The 20854-nt window shown below is 43.8% G+C and overlaps 1 protein-coding gene across 2 annotated transcripts; it reads left to right on the forward strand.

Annotated features, from left to right (window-relative positions):
* Positions 1 to 376: 376 nt before the first annotated feature.
* Positions 377 to 16952, forward strand: LOC128937843 (MOB-like protein phocein). 2 transcript variants are annotated; one of them, XM_054277695.1, is made up of 8 exons: positions 9453 to 9555; positions 11514 to 11576; positions 12024 to 12124; positions 12762 to 12804; positions 13042 to 13128; positions 14715 to 14794; positions 15557 to 15668; positions 16550 to 16952. In XM_054277695.1, the coding sequence occupies exons 1-8, from the start codon at positions 9496 to 9498 to the stop codon at positions 16679 to 16681; spliced, it is 678 nt and encodes a 225-aa protein (XP_054133670.1). In that variant the 5' UTR covers positions 9453 to 9495; the 3' UTR covers positions 16682 to 16952. The 2 variants fall into 2 exon arrangements, with proteins under 2 accessions (XP_054133671.1, XP_054133670.1); XM_054277696.1 differs by lacking the exons at positions 9453 to 9555; positions 11514 to 11576; positions 12024 to 12124; ... (3 more) ...; positions 15557 to 15668; positions 16550 to 16952 and adding exons at positions 377 to 476; positions 2307 to 2471; positions 3654 to 3743; positions 4286 to 4641.
* The last annotated feature ends 3902 nt before the right edge of the window (positions 16953 to 20854 follow it).

Consider the following 20854-nt stretch of genomic DNA (forward strand, 5'->3'; position numbering starts at 1 on the left):
GGCCCATGTGCGGCTCCGGCCGCCCGGCCCCGGAACCAGCATGGCCTCCGCGCCCGCCCACAGCCCGCCTGCCGCGCTGCGCCGAGGTCTACAAGTGCGCATGCGCCAAGGGCTTGTAGCATGAACCATTCATGTTCCGGGGCCCGGCGATTCCAGAACCTTCTGGAACGCTTATGCCCGCCGCGGGTCAGAGGTGAGCTGACCTCACTTCCGTGCGGGGCCCAGCCTGGGGCGCCGCGGGAGCTGTGCGGCGGGTCCGCGGTGCCGCCGGGGCGCAGCCGTTCCCGGGACTGGGATAGCGCCGCAGAAGTTGAAAAAAAACGGCGGCGCTGCACGTCCCCGGGGCCGGGGGAGGGGGTCGGGGCTGCTCCGCCCCGGGGTGGGGCGCCGATCGCGCATGCGCACGCCGTGACCTTCCTCACGTGTGTGCTGGCGGCGGCGCGGTCACTCGGTGCGGGCGGCGCGGGAGCATCATGGTGAGTGCCGGGGCCGCCGCCATCTCCCCAGCGCTGCCCCGACCCGCGTGCCCGCCGCCGCGGGGACACACAGCCCGCACGGCATGGCGGCGCCCCTGCTCCTCTCCGCGCTTGGGTCGCTGCCGGGCCCCGAGCGGCCGCGCACGGGTGTGCTCGGTCCCTGCCGTGCCCGCGGGCAGCGCTGGGTCGCGGGGGGACGGGAGAAGATGGAGGCAGGGGGTGGCGGCGCCGCAAGGTCACGTAGTCCGCGGGGCAGAGGCGACTCCCCTGCAGGCGCGGGGGCTGCGGGCCGGGCGTGGCGGGCGGTTTGCCGGGGCTGCTTTTGGCTGCGCGCTCACCGGAGCTCAGGGTTCCTCCCGCCGCAGTAACGGGAGCGGCCCCGTGACAGCAGCGCTGCAGGGCAGGGCCGCGCAGGCCACGGCGGGTCTCTGCGGAGATAGGCAAGAAACCTGTGCTACGCTCCGGAGCTCTCTTTTCTATAAGTTTTGTAAATTTTTTTATAGAGAAGAAAGAGAGTTTCACTGAGTTGCCCTTGTTCTCGCAGTGATACTTGATTCTTAGGATAATAATATCGTGAAGAATTAAAACTTAGTGTAAAATATTGATGGTCATAAGTTTGGCAGCTTTATTTCTGATAAACGTAGAACAGCTCTTAAAAAGGAGGGTCAGCAATATTATCTCCCAGAATGGAATCGTACAGAACTGGCAGCCTTTTCTCTTGGTTATCTTCCATCCCTGTGCTGCTGGCAGCAGTCAAATACAGCATCTTCCAAGTGCTCTGCCCGTGACTTTGGGTTCTGCTGCTGCTCAAGTGTGTGTGGGTGCCGATGAGTGCCCGCAAAGGGCACACGGATGCCAGGCCCTTCCAGCTCTTTCTCTGAGCGTGGGCTCTGTACCTGTCCACTGGAGCTCTATCTCCATGTGACTTGGCAACCTGCCATATCTCTCCTTCTAAATCAAAGCAGGTTCCTTCTTCCTGACCCCCGTGCGTTGGGATAAGTGCATTTGCCTGCATTTATCTGGCCTATGGCAGTTAGACTGCTGGTTCTGAAATGCAGAGATAGCAGAAAGTAGTTGCAAAAAAACTCCAAACCTAAACCAATTGTGAGGGAAAAACCCAACAACTTAATAAAAACCCTTCACCTTGACTGGTTAAGCAGAAGAAAATACTAAAGCAGTTGAGCTAGAAGGGTGCCTATCTGCTCATTTTCAGGGCCTTGACTTAAACTTTCTTGTAATTTTTTCTGACTCTGTAGAAGTTGGTGTAAGTACTAGCACTGTGGCTCAGGTTGCAGGTTCTCACTATTTTTTTTTTGTGAAATGGTAATGCTTGAAAGCACCTAAGAAAGACTGATAGTGGGGCACTTGGCTAGACCTGTGCTTCTTTGATGTAAACCTGTTCACAAGTACAGGTGCAGCTCTCCCAGGGAGTCCTTAATCTTCATTAGATCTGGTTGTGAACTGGAGAAATGCAGTTCATATAATCATCGATAATTGTGTTCACCAAGCCATAGCAACTAAGGGGTGCTGTTAAAAGCCTAGAGGCCTTTCCAGGCAGAGTTTGCTCATCCGTGGGTGCTTTATTCCCCAGCTGGAGTACATCTTCCTGCAGCTGAATTGTCAGGATTGCCCAGCATCTGCCTGTGCCCTCAGGAGTTTCTGATGCAATCAGAGCTCGTATTTGCTGCTATTAAATAAGTGCCTTGCAATTGTCTTACACTATTCATCTCTCTCAAAATAAACCATTATGTGTTGGGGTTTTAAAACTCCTTTTAATTGCAGTTTTTGTTGTAATGGCTCTCTTGTTACAATGTACAATTGCTTCCACAGGCAGGAAAAGCATTTAGGAAATTTCTTCCCCTCTTTGATCGTGTACTGGTTGAGCGATGTGCAGCAGAGACAGTAACCAAAGGAGGAATCATGATACCAGAAAAATCCCAAGGGAAGGTACTACAAGCAACAGTAGTAGCAGTTGGATCTGGAGGCAGAGGAAAGGTAATTCCCCAAAGCATTCCCGTTGGGTAGAACCAGTAATGAATGGGGTGGTGGTAGCTGGAATATTGCCATAAGAGTGGGATGCTTATAGTGCAGAAGTGGTGATGGCTCACAAAAATGGATGACTGTGATGGCTGAAATTGCAAGTAGGGATTCAGAAAGCAGGTGGAAATCTCAAGTTGTCCTGAAATAAATTCCAGCATTCCTTTAATCATTTGTAAAATGGAGTGGGGTTTCTTTTGTTTGCTGTTGGTGGTGTTAGTTTATTTTAAACATGTAGACAGTGTTTTGTGTGATACCCTGTTTCATCACATCTCAGCCAAAACCTTGAGGGACCAGCAGACTTCTTTGTTAAAATTATTACATGCTCACATGTCTGTGACTTGTGAGCAGGGTGGAACCCCAGAATGTGGGGGTTCCTCAAAATATAAGATGCCTATTTATTGGCTGCCTTGTGCTGTGCAAAATATCATTGCCCATAAGGATTAGGCTTATTGGATTAAAGAAAGTCAGCAATCAAATAAGTGATGAATAAGTGCTTGTTAATTTTGCACATTGGATATGTATATGGAAATAAGACAGTTCACACCAAGGCCAGTGCCTGGGGGCTTCCACAGCAGAAGGGCTGGTTCCCCACCAGAGCAGTGTCCAGTCAGTAGCAGCTCTGGGAAGCAGGTTAAATTTCAACCTGGGCACAATGCCTTGGCCTTTCTTTACCATGAGTCCCTCTCTGCATCCCAGGCTGGTTTGTGTCAGGATCTGACTTTTAATGGCTTATGTTGTGAAAGGGTGATAATATTTGACTAATGTGTTAATGTTTTGCTTGTAATACAAAAATTTCATTAAACTCTATCAGGTGTTTCTAAATAAGTGAATTGATGGCAACAGTGACAAGTTGGTTAAAGTTACAGAAATGGGAAGGTACTTTTGAAACTGGCACTTAGAGAAATTATCCTTGGTTATAGAATATGGAGATGGACTTTGTGCCTTGATTTTACAAGGGGGTTTCATTGTCCTTAAGTGAAGTCCTATTCAGTGTGTCAAGCAAAGACCTCACACTTGTCTTTACAGTCAAAACTAAATGCAGAGTTGTGATTTCCTGAATGTTTCTGTGCATGGATGGACTGTTGTAGTTTGGAGGAGTTCTATTAGAGAAAAGTAAGGATTTTTTTCTTTTTTCAGAACGGCGAGATTCAGCCAGTGAGTGTAAAAGTTGGTGAAAAGGTTTTGCTTCCAGAATATGGTGGTACTAAGATCGTACTGGAAGATAAGGTAGGTTTCCCAGCTTTGTGAGTGCAAATCAGAGTGGTTCCTGAAACACCAGTGATAAATAGTGTGGGTACTTTGGGCTGTTGGCACCATTCAAGAAGGGGAGCAGCTGGATCCAGCCTCTGACAGCTGTGCTACTGCTGTTTCTGCCTCTGCATAAAGGGAAGCAACCACAGGAACCTCTGACCTGACCTTTGCTGGGTGGGCAAAATGTTCCACACATCAAGTGCATATTAGAGGGAATCCAAAAAGGCTTAGGAGTTCCTGGGGGCATCCTTGTTTTTGGCAGGGACAGCCTGCAGAATTGTTTTCTAGCAGTTCTTGTGCTTTCCCACTGCTAGAAGTAGTAACTTAATATCTTCCAAGGAGTATCTTAGGAACAAAAAGAACTTTTTTCAAGACTAGCTCTACATGTTGATTTCTTGGTTAGCTTGCTTTTGATTTTGTACTTAATGACTGCAATAATGCTGATTCAGAACAAGACAGTATTTGCAAAACAAGAAAAATATTTACATGACTGAAGCTAATGTTTCTTTTCTTTACAGGACTACTACTTGTTTAGAGATGGTGACATTCTTGGGAAATATGTGGACTAAACCTGTTGCAGTATCAGTCATCCATTCCACTAAAAAGCTGAAATTTTTCTTTCATCATGTAAATAATGTCCTTTATTTTATAATAAACAGGCATTGAGTCTTTGAAATAACTCGTGATCTCACTGTAACGATGGAACACAAATAAAAATATGTACAGTCAGAAATCAGTTGCTCTTGCTTGAGTTCCATTGAACAGTGAAATTTGGATGACCACCAACCAGCCTTAATTATCCCAAACAACATCATTTTATATCCTTATCTCTGTACTGAGATTGTAAAGGTCTTTACAATAAACTGCTAAAACTGTTCTGCTTCTGTCTCAGTTTCTGCTGTTGCTCAGTGAAACTGAGTCTCAATTGTGTAATGAGCTCTCTGCACCATTCAATGGTAGTAATATGTTATTTTCACCAAGTTTATATAAAATGAGCTTAAAATGGTTACTAGACAGATGCAATCTTGCTGAGGACTTTTATTCAGCTCCCTTGCACATTGCACTCCTGAGATAGGATGGGTTCTTCTCACTTCTGGCTGCAGACCCTGAAACACTGAAGGTTAAGGCACACAAACAGCCTGACCCCTGCAGTTGGAAGGAGCTTGGTACCAGTCATGTCTGTGCTGGAACAGACTCATCCAGTTCCCAGATGGAGCAGATAAGAATTAGTGGTTACTCTTGCTTATCACTCACTGAACTTTGCCAACAGAAAATAACCACCCCCCAGCAGTTAGCCAGGCAGAAGTGGGGCTGATGCTGATCTTAAATGACGTTTCTTTACTGATTATCACACCCAGACCTTGAGCTTTCCCTTAACTCAGGAGAGACCTGCTTTGACAAACTACATTTCCTTTACCCTTAACAAACTATTCTTAAATAGCAAGACATTGATTTAGGTGATGCTGAAGCAATTAAATTTGCATATTCCTGGCCATCTTCTCTTGCCTTGACAAGGATTCAGGGTTGTAGGTGCAGGAGCACCCAGATCTGTGTTGTTCCTGAGGAGGCTTTCAAAGCTGGGGTGCACAGAGGGATTAGTGCAGCCCAAGAACAGACAGTGCCTTAAGGTGCTTTTGGGGTAGTCCTAGTGAAATCAGTCAACATGGCTTATTGCTGCTGAAACTTCACTGGCAGGAATTAAATTTCGCTTTTCTCTCTAGTCGAGCTGATTGGAACTCAGCCCTGCTAGATACATTATAACCCTTATGCCAGAGGTACCAGTAAAGAACTGCAACAAAATATTTTTCAGATCTCCACTCAGATGCTGCAGTGAGGGACTCAAGCTCTGACCCAGTTTGAACCACAATGTATTTTCTGCCAGCGCAAAGTCCCTGCCATCAGGGGCACAGCACAGAGGTCAGCTGGAGCCATGCCTTTCCCCAGGTGCCATTGGTCACCCAGCCATTCCAGCAGGAGCTGCACTTGCCAGGCATGGCTGCAATGGCTTTTGCTCCCCTTTGCTGGGGGGTGCCTGCTCTTGGCTGCTTCCCTCTGCTTGCTCTGGAGCTGAAAACAGACCAGGCACTGCTCTGGGGCTTAAATTTGCACTGAACTGTGGACAGACAGGGAAGATGCTAAATTAATCAAAATATACTTTTTAGTATAAAAGACCTGCATCTTGAAATCTGCCCTATTGCAGTTTTACTGCAGTAGTTACAGCACTGCACCTTCAAGCTGAAACTTCAGATAATCACACCCCAAGGACCTTGCAAGACAATTGATTGTGCAAGGAAGCACAAACTCCCTGGGAAGCATTATCTCCCACTGCAGCCAGCAGGCCTTTATCTCCCAGGATAAGGCAGGCACTCTGCTGCAGTCACACAGCAAAGAGGAGAAGGTATCTAAAAGATTTACACACAGCTTAGAGACACTATACCCCATCTCAAGGTGCAGTAGGAGTTAACTGCCAACAGAGAAATGTTTAGGCCTAAAATTTCAGTGTTTCTTTCCCTAAAGTCTCTAAAAGACACGAACTGCATAGGATCACTCTGAGCCCTCACCACACAACCTGGCTGCTCCCAGCTCCACTTTCAGCCCAGCAGGTTTTCAGCAGCTTGATACAATGCCTATTTATTAAAATATGAAATGCCTATTCATTATAGAAATAAAATATAAAATGGCTATTTATTGAATTTAGCATGGCTGTATCTAGTACAGTTTACCTAGGTGATTTAAAAACAGAAGTCACACTTCATGGGAAGAAGTAATTGATGGATGTGGGGGAAAAATAGTGTTCCTAGGGTTAATTAAATGGAGGACACAGTGGAACACTTGCTGGAGTGACAGGAATGTTCTATCCTTGCACCACAAGGCTCTCACTGGGAGCAAGGACAAGGCCACTGCCACCCAGCCAAGGGGATCCGTCTGTGTCACTGTCTGTCAGGCCATGACAGTGTGCCAAACCCCACATCCCTCGGGTTCCTCAGGCAAGGACACACAGTCACAAACCCTCTTTCCTTGCTCTGTTCTTCCTGTAGGAAACCAGGCTTCTTTCCACTGTTTTCTACATGGTTTAAAAACTGCAGTTCTGGTGTAAATGCTGCATATTGCCCCACCTGCTTTTCTGAGGGGATACAGTCTGTCTGAGTCCCAAGGAAACCAGGTGGACTCCATCTTTTGTGACATTCTTTTCCTAACACTTCAGAATAGCTTCCATTCTCAGCAGCTGTAGTGTTTTCAGAGAGCTTTTCTCACCCTGGTTATGTCATCCTGCCGCAGTAAGAAAAGGATGGAACATTTATATGCCAATAGAGAAGAAAGGACAGACAGGTCCCTAACAGCACGTGCATGGCTGATTAATTTTTGGCCAAATAGTCAAATTTTCATTAGTGAAGGCCATAAGATGAAGACCAGCTGAAACCCCAAAAGTGATATTACTCTTATTCACATTTTGTTCAAAACCAGCTTGAAATTGAAAGAAATAAAAATAATAAGCATCTTCCAGGAATACAGGGTTAATTATCAAGGAGCAGCACAAGATAACCCTATAGAATTTAAGATCTCAATAAATGAGGCAGATTTCTTTCCTTTTTTCTGCAGACACATGAACCATCTTCAGACTGAACTAACAGAGACATATTTTTCTCTGACTGGTATTTCTTCATGGTCAGATTTGTTTAATGTTAAAAGCAAGATGGCCATGAAATAAAAGTCAGGGACAAATGGAAATATCAAGTCCCCCACTTTTCTGTGCTTTAAGGTTAAACCTTGAATATGGTGATAGGAAAAAAAACCAAACCACAACAATAAAAGAATAATGCAAACAAGCTGCTGAATTTTGAAGAACTCAGGCAGCTAGAACTGCTTGTGTTTCAAAACCGGCTAATAATAATATCAATCTCATAAAAAAATAATGTTGGAATACAGCTGGCCTAAAGAGGTACTAGGACATTTCTACTCCTCATTCCAATGCACCAATTTCTCACAGCATTTTAAACCTTTTAATGGTTCCTTGCACAAGCTGGGTTTCGCCACGCAACCCGAAGAGCTGACATCCCTGACGTGCCTGGGGCAGGAATGCGGGCCAGGAGTAAAAAAGTAACCAGTGCAAGCCGAGCTCAGGCGCCTGCAGGCAGGAATGCCGAGCTCCGCGTTACAGTGTAACGTGAGAGGAGCTGCCCTGCCCGACAGAACCCGCGGGTCGGTCCCTGCTGACCCCGTCCCCCATTTGTGCTGCCCGCGCATGGTCCCGCTCCCGGGCCGAGGCAGGGCCCTGCTCACGGCCTTGCCCAAGCCCAGTCAGCACTCAAAGGGCGCTTCTCTTTCTGACCGGAAAGCCTAGTTAGAGATTTTTCAGTGTTCTCGATCTAGAAATGTTTCACAATTTGTAGTTCTCACTGGGTAGAAGGAAGGGGTTTTAACGTGTTATTTATAGCAAAATAATTGAGTGAAGGGGGAAACTACAAGCAGCACTCACCCCGAATGCGGTGGGAGCAGGGAGCCAGCAGCCTTCTCCACCTTGCAGCAAACCCCCCACAGCTGCCACCATTTATTCCCCGATTGTGTGAGGGAGGCGTCTCACGGTACCTCGCTGCTTCATCGTTCTTGCACACAGAAAGAAGCAATTCACCCCTCCTTACTCTGTATTCATTTCTACCACGTGTTTATAACGTGGTAGAAATATAACAACTTTCAAATAACTTTCTTCTCACCCTACAGAAATACTATAAGTCACTCCAGTCTTTCAAAATGTTTACTTGCTTGTAAGGGAGCCGTATTTATCAGCCAGTTATGAGGTAACAGTGTCTTTTTTGTTTTCTTCGCAAACAGAGTCAACACCCGCCTCAATAACCCTTGAAACCTGGGCTAACTCTGTTTGCCATTAGCGCAGCAGTTTGTGCCCTCTGCACACCGAGCTCACAGGGTCTCAATCCTGCCTCTGGAGACCTAGAAAGGCTTCCTACCTACTTTAAAATTATTTGGCCCCAAACAACCCTAGCTAGGGTGGGGTTTTACTCATTATTTAAAAAATTAATCTTGAATATTAAACTCTGAATAATTTTAAATCCACACCCTTATAGTTTGTATTGCACAGAGCATCAGGGGCTCGGTTGCACAGACCCAAGCGAGGACTAACCTTGCGTGAGCGCACGCACAGCCGGGGCTGGTGGGGGATGCTGATGAAACGGGATGAAATACGATGGATTTCCCAATAATCACTCAATCTCTGTGCGAGGCTTTGCCTCACAACCCGGGTCACTCGCTGCGACACCGGCCCCGCCGCGCAGCACCGAGCGGCCACCCCAAACCTCCCCACTCCCGGGTCTGTGGGTGTGGGGGTGCGCGGGTGTCAGTGTTGTCTCTCCGGAATACAAAGCTCTGCTCTGACAGAGGGACCTGCAGGGCACCGCGCTCACAGGGAAGCATCCGTGGCCTCCAGCGCCGCGCAGAGGAGAGCGCGATAGCGCTGCCGGCCGGGAAGGGGCAGGGACGGTACCGGGGCGGCGCCATCACCGCCACCTCCCCTCACGGCCGCCCCCGCGCGCCCCTCCCGCTTTCTCTCGCGAGAGCCGTTCCCGTACCCGTACCCGCCCCCGCCGCGCTGCGGCTGTTCTGGCTGTGCTCCCCCTCCCTCCGCAGGCCCGCTCCCGCCCCGCCCCGCGGCTGTTCCGCCCCGCCCCGCCCCGCCCGGCGCGGCCCCGCGGCACATCCGGGCCCCGCGGTCGCTATGGTCATGGCGGAGGGCACGGCCGTGCTCCGGCGGAACCGCCCGGGCACCAAGGCCCAGGTGAGTTGTGAGGTGCCGCCGCCGCTGCCCCGGCCGCCGGGCGAGCGGGCACGGGCAGCGCCGCCGCCGGGGCCCAGAGGCCAGCGGGGCGGCGCCGAGGGCCGCTCCAAGGGCCGCGCCGGGCCTACCGAGGCCGGGGCGGCGGCGGCCCCGCTGCGGGGATCGCTTTGTTCGCGGGGCAGCGGGCGAGACCCGGCGGCGGCTCCTTCCCCGCGGGCTCGGCGGAAGGGCCGCCGGGGCTTCCAGGCTGCGGGCTGGGAGCGGAGGTCGCGTCGGGCCCGGCCGGCCGAGGGAGGCGCCGCGTCCCGCAGGCGGGGGCCCCGGCCGGGCGGAGAACGAACACCTGCGAGAGCCGGGCGGGAGCGCCGCAGGCTGGGGCGGGCAGGGCGGCTCCCCGGTGCTGTCAGGCGCTGCTGCTGTTCCTGCTCTGAAAATACCGGCAGGGAGCTCCCGACCCTGCACTGGGCTCCGCGGGGAGCTCGGCACCGTCAGAGCGACCGTACCTGCCTGCCCTCCCAGAGGGATGTCATCCCTCCCTTACGTAACTGCACACAGGGAAATTCTGCTGTCACATCGCTTCTCTTAATCGAAATTGAATTAATCTGTTTCTGAGGTTTCACGGTCAGCTGGAACAGGCACACTTCAAACACGGAAACTGCATTTTTTAGATTATTGCAGAAAGATGATCTGTCAGACATTTATGTGAGATTTTCCCCTGTGCTTTTGGGAGGAGATCTCATGGTGGGAAAGGAGCTGTGTATGACAAGTGTCTTCTCCTGTTCTTTGTCATAGCAGAGAGGTAAAATTATTACACAATCCTGTAAATCAGGTCATTCTATGCATGTTTAATCTGTAAAGGAGACAGAATGTCTCCTGTGTGAGAAGGAGATCTGTGCCTTTGATAAATTTGGAGTATTCTGAAAAACAGCTGGACATAGACCTAGATTTGGTCAACTATTATGAAATTCATGTAGATTGAAGAGTTTTGTGTACAGTGATGATAATTTCTCTCCATAGACATGATTTTTCTTTGTGTGTGGCTGTATTTAATGTTTTATTTTGGATGACACTGGTATAGCTGTTCAGTTTGCAAATACAATTAGGTGATGATATTTCAACAGTGGATATGCACTTGAGGTATTTTTGCCAGAGCTGACTTGCTCTCTCAGGAACAGATTGCCAAGCTTTGCTGTTGGGACATTTTCATTGAGTCATTGCACCTGCTGGGATGACTACAGCAAGCTGACATGCAGCATCTCTGCATGATACGAGGGAGCAGCACCAGATTTTAGATGTGAAAAATGCACAGTAAGAAAATGCCCGTGGTTGGGATGATCATGGTGCAGCACATGTGGACTGCTGCAGAACACAGGTGCAGCTGGATCTGAGGTGAAACTTCAGCAAGGCTTTATCATTAACAAGGCTGATAAGCATCCAGAAAATTTAATTAAGGCACACTGACCTTACCAAGGGTGAGGTGGGAATGTGGTACCAGGTTAGACCAGCACAGCGTTGCGTGATCTCAGTTCAGAGATGTTTTTCTTGCTGTGTCACCACTGGGAGTTTGAGTTTCATAAGCAGAGTGTGCTGCTGCTCTCTGCAGACCTGTTCTTGCCCGCTGCTGCCTGGTGTGGCACCTGCAGTGGGTGCTGTGTGCTGCATTTCATGGAACAGATGCAGGCTCTGGGTGGTACAGCGGGGCTGCTCACCTGCCGAGCCTTGCAGAGCTTCTCCTCTCAAGGTCTGCTGCTGCTGCTGCTGCTGCAGTGCTGGGAGTGCAAATCCTCTCTCCCTCTTCCTGCCAGGACTGTGTGCTGCTTCTGTTCACATGCAGCTTCCTGGAATTGTATCAACTCCATCTATTTTCCTGCATGCTCAGGCTTATTGTAGGCTGTGTGCCTTTCTTCCTCCCCCTCTGGTTTTGTTACATTGCTTTAAATTTTCTTTTTTCAAAACAGGATTTCTACAACTGGCCTGATGAATCCTTTGAAGAAATGGATAGTACATTAGCTGTCCAGCAGGTATTGCTGCTTACATGAAATGTTGTTAATGAGTGCAGTTTCCCAGGTTTTGTGTTCTGGAATATAAAATTGAACAGGGCTTGCTATTTATCCGCTTAGGGTGTTGCTGCACAGCAGTGAATTTGCTAAGCACCTATGTATATTGACAAGTTAATGGTTAATTTTGTTTCCAGAAATAACTTAAATTCCCATGTCTGGCTTAAACAAATCAGATTTAGGAAAATGGTGAGGGTTTCTCTGTTCTTTTACCTGTTTTAATTGAAAAAAGGCATTTTTCAGATCTAGCATTTTGAATACCAGTTTCCTTACCCTGTCCATCTACTTTTGAACTTTTTAGTCTGTCAATAATTTAAGTAAAAATTAAGCCCCTCCAAGATGTAATGTTCTGGATATACTTTCTTACTGTTATTACAACAAGATCTAGTTTTATTTCTACTCCCTCCCCAGTATATTCAACAAAACATAAGGGCAGACTGTTCCAACATTGATAAAATCCTTGAACCTCCTGAAGGCCAGGATGAAGGTGTATGGAAGTATGAACATTTAAGGTAAAAATCCATCTGTTGTTAATATTCTGTCTTGGTTCTGAATTTTGTTCGTTGATGCTGGTAGTGAATCTATTTGAACATGACACATCAAAACTAACTTAAATGAAATTTGATTCTTCCACTGTTAAATATTGGTATTATTTTCTGAATTCCCTGTTACTTCTAAAGATTTATAATATGCTCTGATCTTAATGTTTTCTTTAAAACAAAATATTTGTACCTCACTTCTTGAATAGGAAGATACGGTCATGAATTTCCATAGCACTTTCTCATAGTATTGTCAGTTCTCCATCTCCACTAATGAGTAATGTGATTTCCAGATGCTCCCAGTGCTTTTCCTGAAACTAGCAGGCAAATAGGCAGGCACAGCAGGAGTGTCTTACAGTTCTTTTTCTGCTTGTAAGGAAACAAACCTTTTTATCCACTTTTGGTTTTTTAAGTTGCAGTACAACACTTCCACTAAATATGTTAAACTCAACCTTTGCTGTCAGTGAAGAATTAAAATATAATTGTTTAGCTGGGTAAGAAAACCATCTGCTGGTATGAAGATCAGAGTGTCTAAGCTGTTTTCTATGAGATACTTGCAGTGAGGAAACAAACAGCTAATTTTGATGCTGCTGTGTTCAATTTCTTTTAGACAATTCTGCCTTGAGCTCAATGGACTAGCTGTCAAGCTTCAGGTAATTATTTTCTTGAGACATTTTGTCAGGGAGGAGACTTTTGTTTTGTGTAGATTGCAGAGCTTTCTTCTAAATATATACATGCAGGGCTAAGCAGTGGTTGGAGGTTTCGTAGTATTTTAAGGGCATATGGCAAATAACCCATTTGGGGGGTGGACAGGGCAAGGAAATGATTTGAAAAGATCAGCTCCTTTTTGCTGCTGGGGTTTTTTCTTAACTGAACAATTGTTTTAACAGAGTGAATGTCACCCTGACACGTGTACTCAGATGACAGCAACTGAACAGTGGATTTTTCTTTGTGCAGCTCATAAAACTCCCAAAGAGGTATGGATGTGTTTTGGAAAACTGACTCCAGTGATGCAGAAATTTTCTTTCACAGTTAATAGGTTCATGAGGAGCCTCTTAAAGGTGGCTTCTCTAGTCAAACTGAGAGCTTATGTGGGTTAAGAATATCATTTGAGCTACTCTTCTTTACTATTCTGTAGTGTTTTACAGAGGAACAGGATGAGGTAAAAGGAACTGCTTTTTTACCTCAGTATTAGCAGCTTTGCACATTCTCTCTAGGTTGGTGTCGACCCTGCCTGAAACTCAAAGGAAAAAAGCTCTTTGTTTAACTGATGGAAGAGTCCATGCTGAGAATGGGCTCTCATCTTCAAACATTGGCCTTGATCCACAGAGTAAACCTGACACTCCAAACCTGACTGCATGTGCTCATTCTTAGGGCAGGTACTCCAAAAAGGTGGTGGAGTCATGAAGATGTTTCTAGTCAAGTGGGTTTATCAGCATGGCATTGGTTTGTCTTCCTCCATGTCCAGTTAGTTTAAATTTTGTTCAATCTTCTGTTAAACCACTTGACACATCTTTTTTTTTTTGCCTTCAGAAAGTCTTTGTTGCTTTTGGTAATGATGGTAGTGCAGTTTGTCATATTTATCTTTGTATTTCACCTTCCAGAATAAGGTATTGATTCTTTTTAACCTCGTCTTTCCTGTCCTGTAAGATCTTTTTTCTTGTTTTGTTCTGATTTTACTTTTCTGAGATGTTTGTATTTAGCCAACTTCCCACTCTCTCCTTTAACCCCTCCCCCTAGTCAGCACCTTGGCATGTCTGGCAGTGTAGTCCTCAGCTGGACTGGAGAACTTCAGGCTTCTTTTTACCTCTGAGCATGCAGCATTCATCTCCTGTTTTCCATGGCAGTAGCCACCAACTATGGTCAGAGAGGGGCTGATGGAACCTTGAACTGCTGAGAGAAATGTAGAACTGACAAATCTTTTTCCTGAAATTGGTGAATGGACAATGGACATACTTTCTCTCAGTCTGGCTCAGTTCATCTTTTCTTCTTTGAGGTGTACTTGATTGCAGAGCCAGGCATGGCTTGTTACACACTTAGTTACATGTATGATCTTAGTTTTCTTTGCCAAATCAAAAAGCACTGATAGATTTAGGTTTGGTTTCAGAGCCTGTAAAAGAACAAGTCTGGCAACTTGACTGTGTGGGAAACAAATGAGCTGTGAGGTAACAATCATCCTTCCTTTCAGTGTACTCCTAGCATGTATTTTTATTATACAGCTTTGCTCAAGGAGAAGCATAGAATTCACTACTCACATGCATTATGGCATTGCCATAGTAACCTTTTCTTGCAATAATTTTCATGGGTTGTGAAGCAGAGAAAAGAAATAACTCACTTAAGGAGGAAATGTAGTTATACATATATATATACACAGATATATATATGCATATATACATATATATATATATACACACACATATATTTATACCTTTAGACAAGCTATGTGAAACTTTTGGGAATAAAAATGACCAATGAAGTTCAAAGCATCAGAAAATACGATGTTTCTTTTTAAACAAGTTCTGACAATGTCATGCATGTGCTCACTCACTGTCTGTTTCTGTAGTGTCCTGCTATAGACTACACCAGGCACACACTTGATGGAGCTGCATGTCTTCTGAATAGCAATAAATATTTCCCCAGCAGGTAAAAACATTTTCTCTTGGGAGGAGGGAGGGGGCTGGAACTTAAGACAGTGACAAAGCCCAGGGAGAAATGTAATGCATGTGTCATGGACTACTGTTGGAACTATCAAAAATCCTGCAGCTCTGAGGAGTTGGGAGGCCTATTGCCACTTCTAAGCCAAGGAAGAATTCTGGCTTATTCAAAGTTTGCCATTTACTGGAGCTAAGGGATGCTTTTTAGGGAAAAACTGTTTTAGTGATACCTGTTAGTGGTATGGGGCTTCCATTGGAGTAGTGCCCATCTAGACAAGAGGATGGCCTTTGGACAGATGCTGCACCTCAAATGCCTTCAACAGGACAGCACCAAAACCCTCCAGAAGCCAACACCAACCTACTGGGGGACATGGCAATTGCAGAAGACAAGAGACAGGCTACTGAATGGGCAGGGCACATCAGAGAAAACTTGGAGAAGTCAAAATTGTGCTTCTCGAGGAATTCAGCATAGACAAGGAGGTGCAACTGGAAGTCTCTTTTTTTTTCTCTTTGCCCATAAAGCCTAGAAACCAGAGATCCAGCCCTTCCCAGAATAACTGATGATGATTAATTACAGGCAGAACTTCTTTGTAGTCAGAGTACAATTTGTAAATGTGGAGCTTGCACCACCAAGTCTAAATTTCATATGCAATTATACAGAATAGTTTTAACAATCAAAATTTTTGTCAACATGTACCTTAGTAGTCATTCCACTAGAGCAGTTGTGTAACCTTTCTCCTGCTGCTTACAGGGTTAGCATAAAGGAATCCTCTGTAGCCAAATTAGGATCAGTGTGCCGAAGGATTTACAGGATATTTTCACACGCTTACTTTCATCACCGGCAGATATTTGATGAATATGAAGTAAGTAGTCTGAAATTACATCTTGAAAACAGGGTATTTACTGAAGTTACAGCTGTGATGGAGTTGTATAAAATATTTTAGTCCTACTAGACTCTCTATATTCAAATGAAGGATTGATTACAGTACAGTCCAGTTTTGTAAGAACTGAAAAGCTGTTATACTTACATATACACACAAAAATTCGTTTATGTAATTAGTGTATTTAGTTAGGGTTTCCCTTCACTTAGATAAAAGGCCAGAATTGGAGGTTTTTCTACAGACAACTCAAATTCATCTTGTATTTAAGAATCCTGAATGTATTCAAGCACTGAGTGCAGTTAGTACTGCTTACAAATATATATAATCTCCTGTTTGTGTATGTTGCACAACAGTTAAGGAATTCTAATTGTGTAGTTGTAAAGAATCAGAGTAATTGAGGGCAACTTGTGCACAACCAGTAACTTTTCTTTTTTAATAGGAAAGTAGAAATTAATAGATAGAAAGGAGATAAGGGGTACAGCTAAATATAAAAGGGAACCTTTGCCAAATCTCACTGAAGGATTCTGGAACAAATGATTGTGCCCTGTTGTGTTGGAGATAGACAAGAATATATTTAAATATTTAAAAGTATGGTTCTGAAATGCCTCCTACATGCACTAAGTGCTGTTAAATTGAGCTGTGACTGAAGCCTCAATTTTAGTAGGTTTCTTAGTATTTGTAGTAGCTATAAGCAACCAGTAAAGATATAAAAGAAGCAATGACTTTACTAATTAATTTTGACTAAGACCTATAAATGTAATGAGACAATTACATAGAGCAGGCTTTTTGTTCAGCATGTTCCTCATAATGGTTTAAAATAATTCTTCTGTACATACTGTTTTCTTCCCTTTTTTCACCTCCAGAATGAAACTTTCTTGTGTCACCGGTTCACTAAGTTTGTGATGAAGTATAATCTGATGTCCAAGGATAACCTGATTGTACCAATTTTGGAAGAAGAAGTGCAAAATTCAGTGTCAGGGGAGAGTGAGGCATAATGGCAAGAGCAGTACAGAATCCTGTACTGAATATAAAGAAAACATTAATTATGTACTGTATATATCACTTTAGACACTTCAATCACGTATCTTCATAGCTTTGTTTAGTATACTTTTTGTATGCTGTGTGCATTGCCTTTTAATATGGGAAATACTTCTAAGTTATTCATGAGCTGTATATTCATCTATGTGGCACTCATGGTTTTTAAATAAAAGTAGTAGTATCTGTTTATAATGCCTGTTAATAAAAGAATTTACAGTTCTCTAAAAATGCTGCTAAACAATCATTGAATTACAATCCTGAAGATGTGTCTGATTGGGTGGGGCAAAAGTGAGATTTCACAGCAAGCCATTTTGTAATGCAGTAGCTATATTAAGTCTTAGTTCAAAGATTATCACCTTAAGTATATAATTCTGCAGGAAGCTTCTTGCAATGTAGCTTATTCCTAATTTACCTTTTATTTTTTTAAAATGGCTTTGAAGATTTACTTCTGGATATGCATATTGCTGTATGTGTACATCCAGATACTAACAGGATCTATAGTGTTAACCAAAAGGACAATTTCACTATGGTATTGAACATATATATTCTTGATAGATATATCTAACACACTTTCTGGACTTTTCTTTTGTCAGCAGTGGAGGTTTGTGTGTAGGGGACAGGTGCTGTCCTGTTAAGGCAGACATCTGCTGTTTCCAGTTCACAACCTCTCTAAAGAATACCTGTGCATATTTATGGCAACTGCTTACAGATTATACCTCAGCTGTTCATGTTACACTACATAACACACTGGCACAGTCTCTGCTTGTCAACACATGCTATGTACCTGAAATATCCAACCTGATTCTTTGCAAGAGTTAATTGTGTTTTCAACATACATTTGTTTCTCTTCATTTACCTTAACCATATTGACAGAAAGATTGGGATACACGCTTCTGGTTCCCTATCAGTTTCCCTGTTTGTTTCAAGTTGTGTTTGCAGATTTGCAATAACTGACAATTTCCATGAGTGCTGCTTAATTGTGTTTTGTCTAGAAAGATAGAATTAAATGTTTTAGAGATGCATATAAGAGAAATACTGCTAAGTGTACATGAATGCAGGGTCTAAAAGCAGTAGCAGTGTTCTTGAATGAATTTTGCTTTGCTGTTTAAGAAGTTAGCTTGTTTCTCTGAGGTTGACAGGAGCCCTCTTTATTTCTTTCAGCAGTTCACAATGGGCTAGCTCAGCTAGTTTCAGTAATTTACACTTTGTTTTCTACATTACATTTACATGGAAAGAAGGGAGTCCACATATTTTTACTAAGTGTTTTTTCATAATACACTAAACATGCCTTAAATTCTATTTTTCTTTATATGAATCAAGCACACCTCAAGCAACTGTTATCACCTGGATGTAAAGGGAATATGAACAATGAGAAAATTGAGAGACTAAGCTTAAGTACTTCAACAGCTGTGTTCTTCAGCAGCTTCTTGTCTCATGTTTATCGTTGTATTTAACTGTCAGCAGGGTAATTGCATGAGATGTTGTCAGAGTGAAGTAGCTTTAGTTACTGTCTATACACTTAGCTGTAACTTGCCTTGTATAGACCAGGTTACTTGATTTTATAGAGACCTTGGAGTTTGTACTGCAGGTAAGAGGATGTTTTCTGGAGGTAGTAAAATGTATTTAGCTCATTGCTGTCTGCTCTAGGACCATCCATGTGTGGCTCCTTTGTACAGTCACTCTGCATGTGTATATTGGCCGTGGTGACTGGGACAGGCAAAAACATGGGACTGGTGTTGCTAATTACATTTCCTCTACAAAATTGAAGAAAATGATGTGGTGCTCAGGACTGCATTAAAATTTTAAACCTCTTCCTCTTATGCTTTAAGAGTTTAACTTCAAAACAAAACTCTGGAAGTTTGAATCCTGTTTATTCTCATTCAGATTTGCACTGTAAAAGTGACTTGCTATACTAAGCTGATTTTATATAAAGCCTAAGTGAGACACTGCTTGTATTTTCCCTTGCTATTGTTTACATGAGTACTGTGTACACACATGTGCCTGGATGGTACCATAAAACTTCAGTTAGCCTAAGCAAACCATTGATTTGTCTAATAAATATTAACAGGTTTAATTTAGACTTTACATCATAGGGAAACTGAGACTGTCTTTGAATTATATTGTAAAAAAAAGGATAAAATTAAACTGTTTCTTTATCCATACCACTATATTTTGACAAGTTATTCTCTTTTTTCATGTTGTCTGAGAACACAGCAACTGTCTCCAACAGACCCTTGGGTGCTCCCCCCTCTCTGCTCCAAGGTGTGCTCAACTCAGGTTGTCTTTCTTTCCAAAGCAGAGAAATGAAATACTTGTTAGGAACTTGCAAGTCAGACCTCAGATTTACACACTCCAAATCAGGACATGGTGGTTCCACAGTGAAAATATGGCATGCCTAGACAAGGCCCTCTAGACACAGAATAATCACGTTTCTGACTGCATGTCACACAGGCTGTAAGCAAACACTCACTGGCACATTACTTCTTCCTTTGTCACTGGGGTTTTTCCTCACCTTTGGCTCAGCACATCTTCCAGCACATCAGCCATGGTGTTAGGCTGTCAAGACAGCAATCTCCTTTTTTTGCCTTCAAAAGATGAATATACTAAGAACAGGGAAAACCTAATGAGCTTTTACTAGATAGCATTAACTCTATCAGGCTTTGCTGTTCAGACAAGACTGCAAAAAGGTGACTTTAACTTGAAGCAAGGTATACATTGATCTAACCGAGTCAATGTCAGTGTGAGACAAACACTATAAACTGGGAACTGATTTGCCAAGTACTTCTAATGGTGAGAACCTTCCTATATGAACTATGGAAGAGATCTGAACAAGATCTTTTTACAAAAAGAAAATATTTTACAGACCAAAAACAAGTGAAGCAGCCATTTATTGCAGTTGACCAGGTATGTAAATAAACTGTTCTGACAGTTATAAGCAAAGTACAAAATATTTAACTGTGGACAGTTTCTTCCTGTTTGTAAACATTAGAAAACTATTTCCTCTCCAAACAATTTAAGCATCAGAAAGTATAAACAGTCTTTTGCAGAGGCTCATGAACATGGCTGCCTTCTTTCTAATAGTTGCAGAGCATTTCTGTTGTCACACCAGGAAAGGGGTTTTCCTACTACGTTTCAAACACAAGGGATCCTGGCTGAAGCCTTGTTATTGACTACAGAAAGTGTACTTACTGTTTTTTTCAGAGAATTCTTCTGATTCACAAAGCTGCTTTACTTAGTGGACAGTGCTGGTCACCACACCAGTAAAGGCAAACCTTAATGCTCTGGTTTGTGCCAGCCAGGTGAGGAGGATCTGAAATTAAATTTCCTATACAGAAAATGCACCCTCCCTTTTTCACTCATCCAAGTAAGGTAAGAGTTGTCTCTCAGAAATTTTACAAGGAACAAACCAGAATATTTTCCATAAATCCTTTTAGTAGCATTTTCAATTTTTTCAGTTTCAGCATCCAAGCCTTAGGAAGATGAGTGGTCAAGTGCATGAAGTCAGATAATTGCACTGCCCTCACACAGGCTGAGCAAACAACTTGCCCTGACTGCCAAAGGCAAACAATGCAGATGAGTAATTCTACAGCACAGGCAACTTTGATACTATGAGACAAATGACATTAAAAAAGCCAGCTGTCCTTAACAATCCAGGAATTGCTCTGTGGGTTCAGAGGAAACAATTTAGCATAGTTATACTGCATTAAAAAGACAGAAAAGGCTCCAGAGGTTTGCAGCATTGTTAACACCCGTGAGATTCATGAGCAAGGACTAAAGCATAGTCAAAACTGAGGGCTATAACTAAAAAAGAATATGGCTTTATTTCATTTTAAAAGAAGCCTTTCTTGCTGAAAGTGATGATGTTCTAGTGTACCTGTGGACATCCAGGGCATACTCAATTTCCACCCTAGTTCCAAAAGTCTCTCCTGTGTACATCCCATTAATTGTAAGGAGAATATTTCTCTTAGAAAGATAGTATTTTATTTGAATTTTCTGCCCTTTCAACAGGTGATATGGAAAGATCTCAGTTAAAAATAAAGTAATTTTTATCCAATTATTGCATTCTAGAAAGAGTAACTGTATTACATGTATTAAATGTACTACTTTATACTTTGTAACTTAAATACTTA

This window comes from Melozone crissalis, unplaced genomic scaffold (assembly GCF_028551555.1).
Source record: "Melozone crissalis strain CALT ecotype California unplaced genomic scaffold, PUWL_Pcris_2 ptg000023l_1, whole genome shotgun sequence".
Lineage (NCBI taxonomy): Eukaryota > Metazoa > Chordata > Aves > Passeriformes > Passerellidae > Melozone > Melozone crissalis.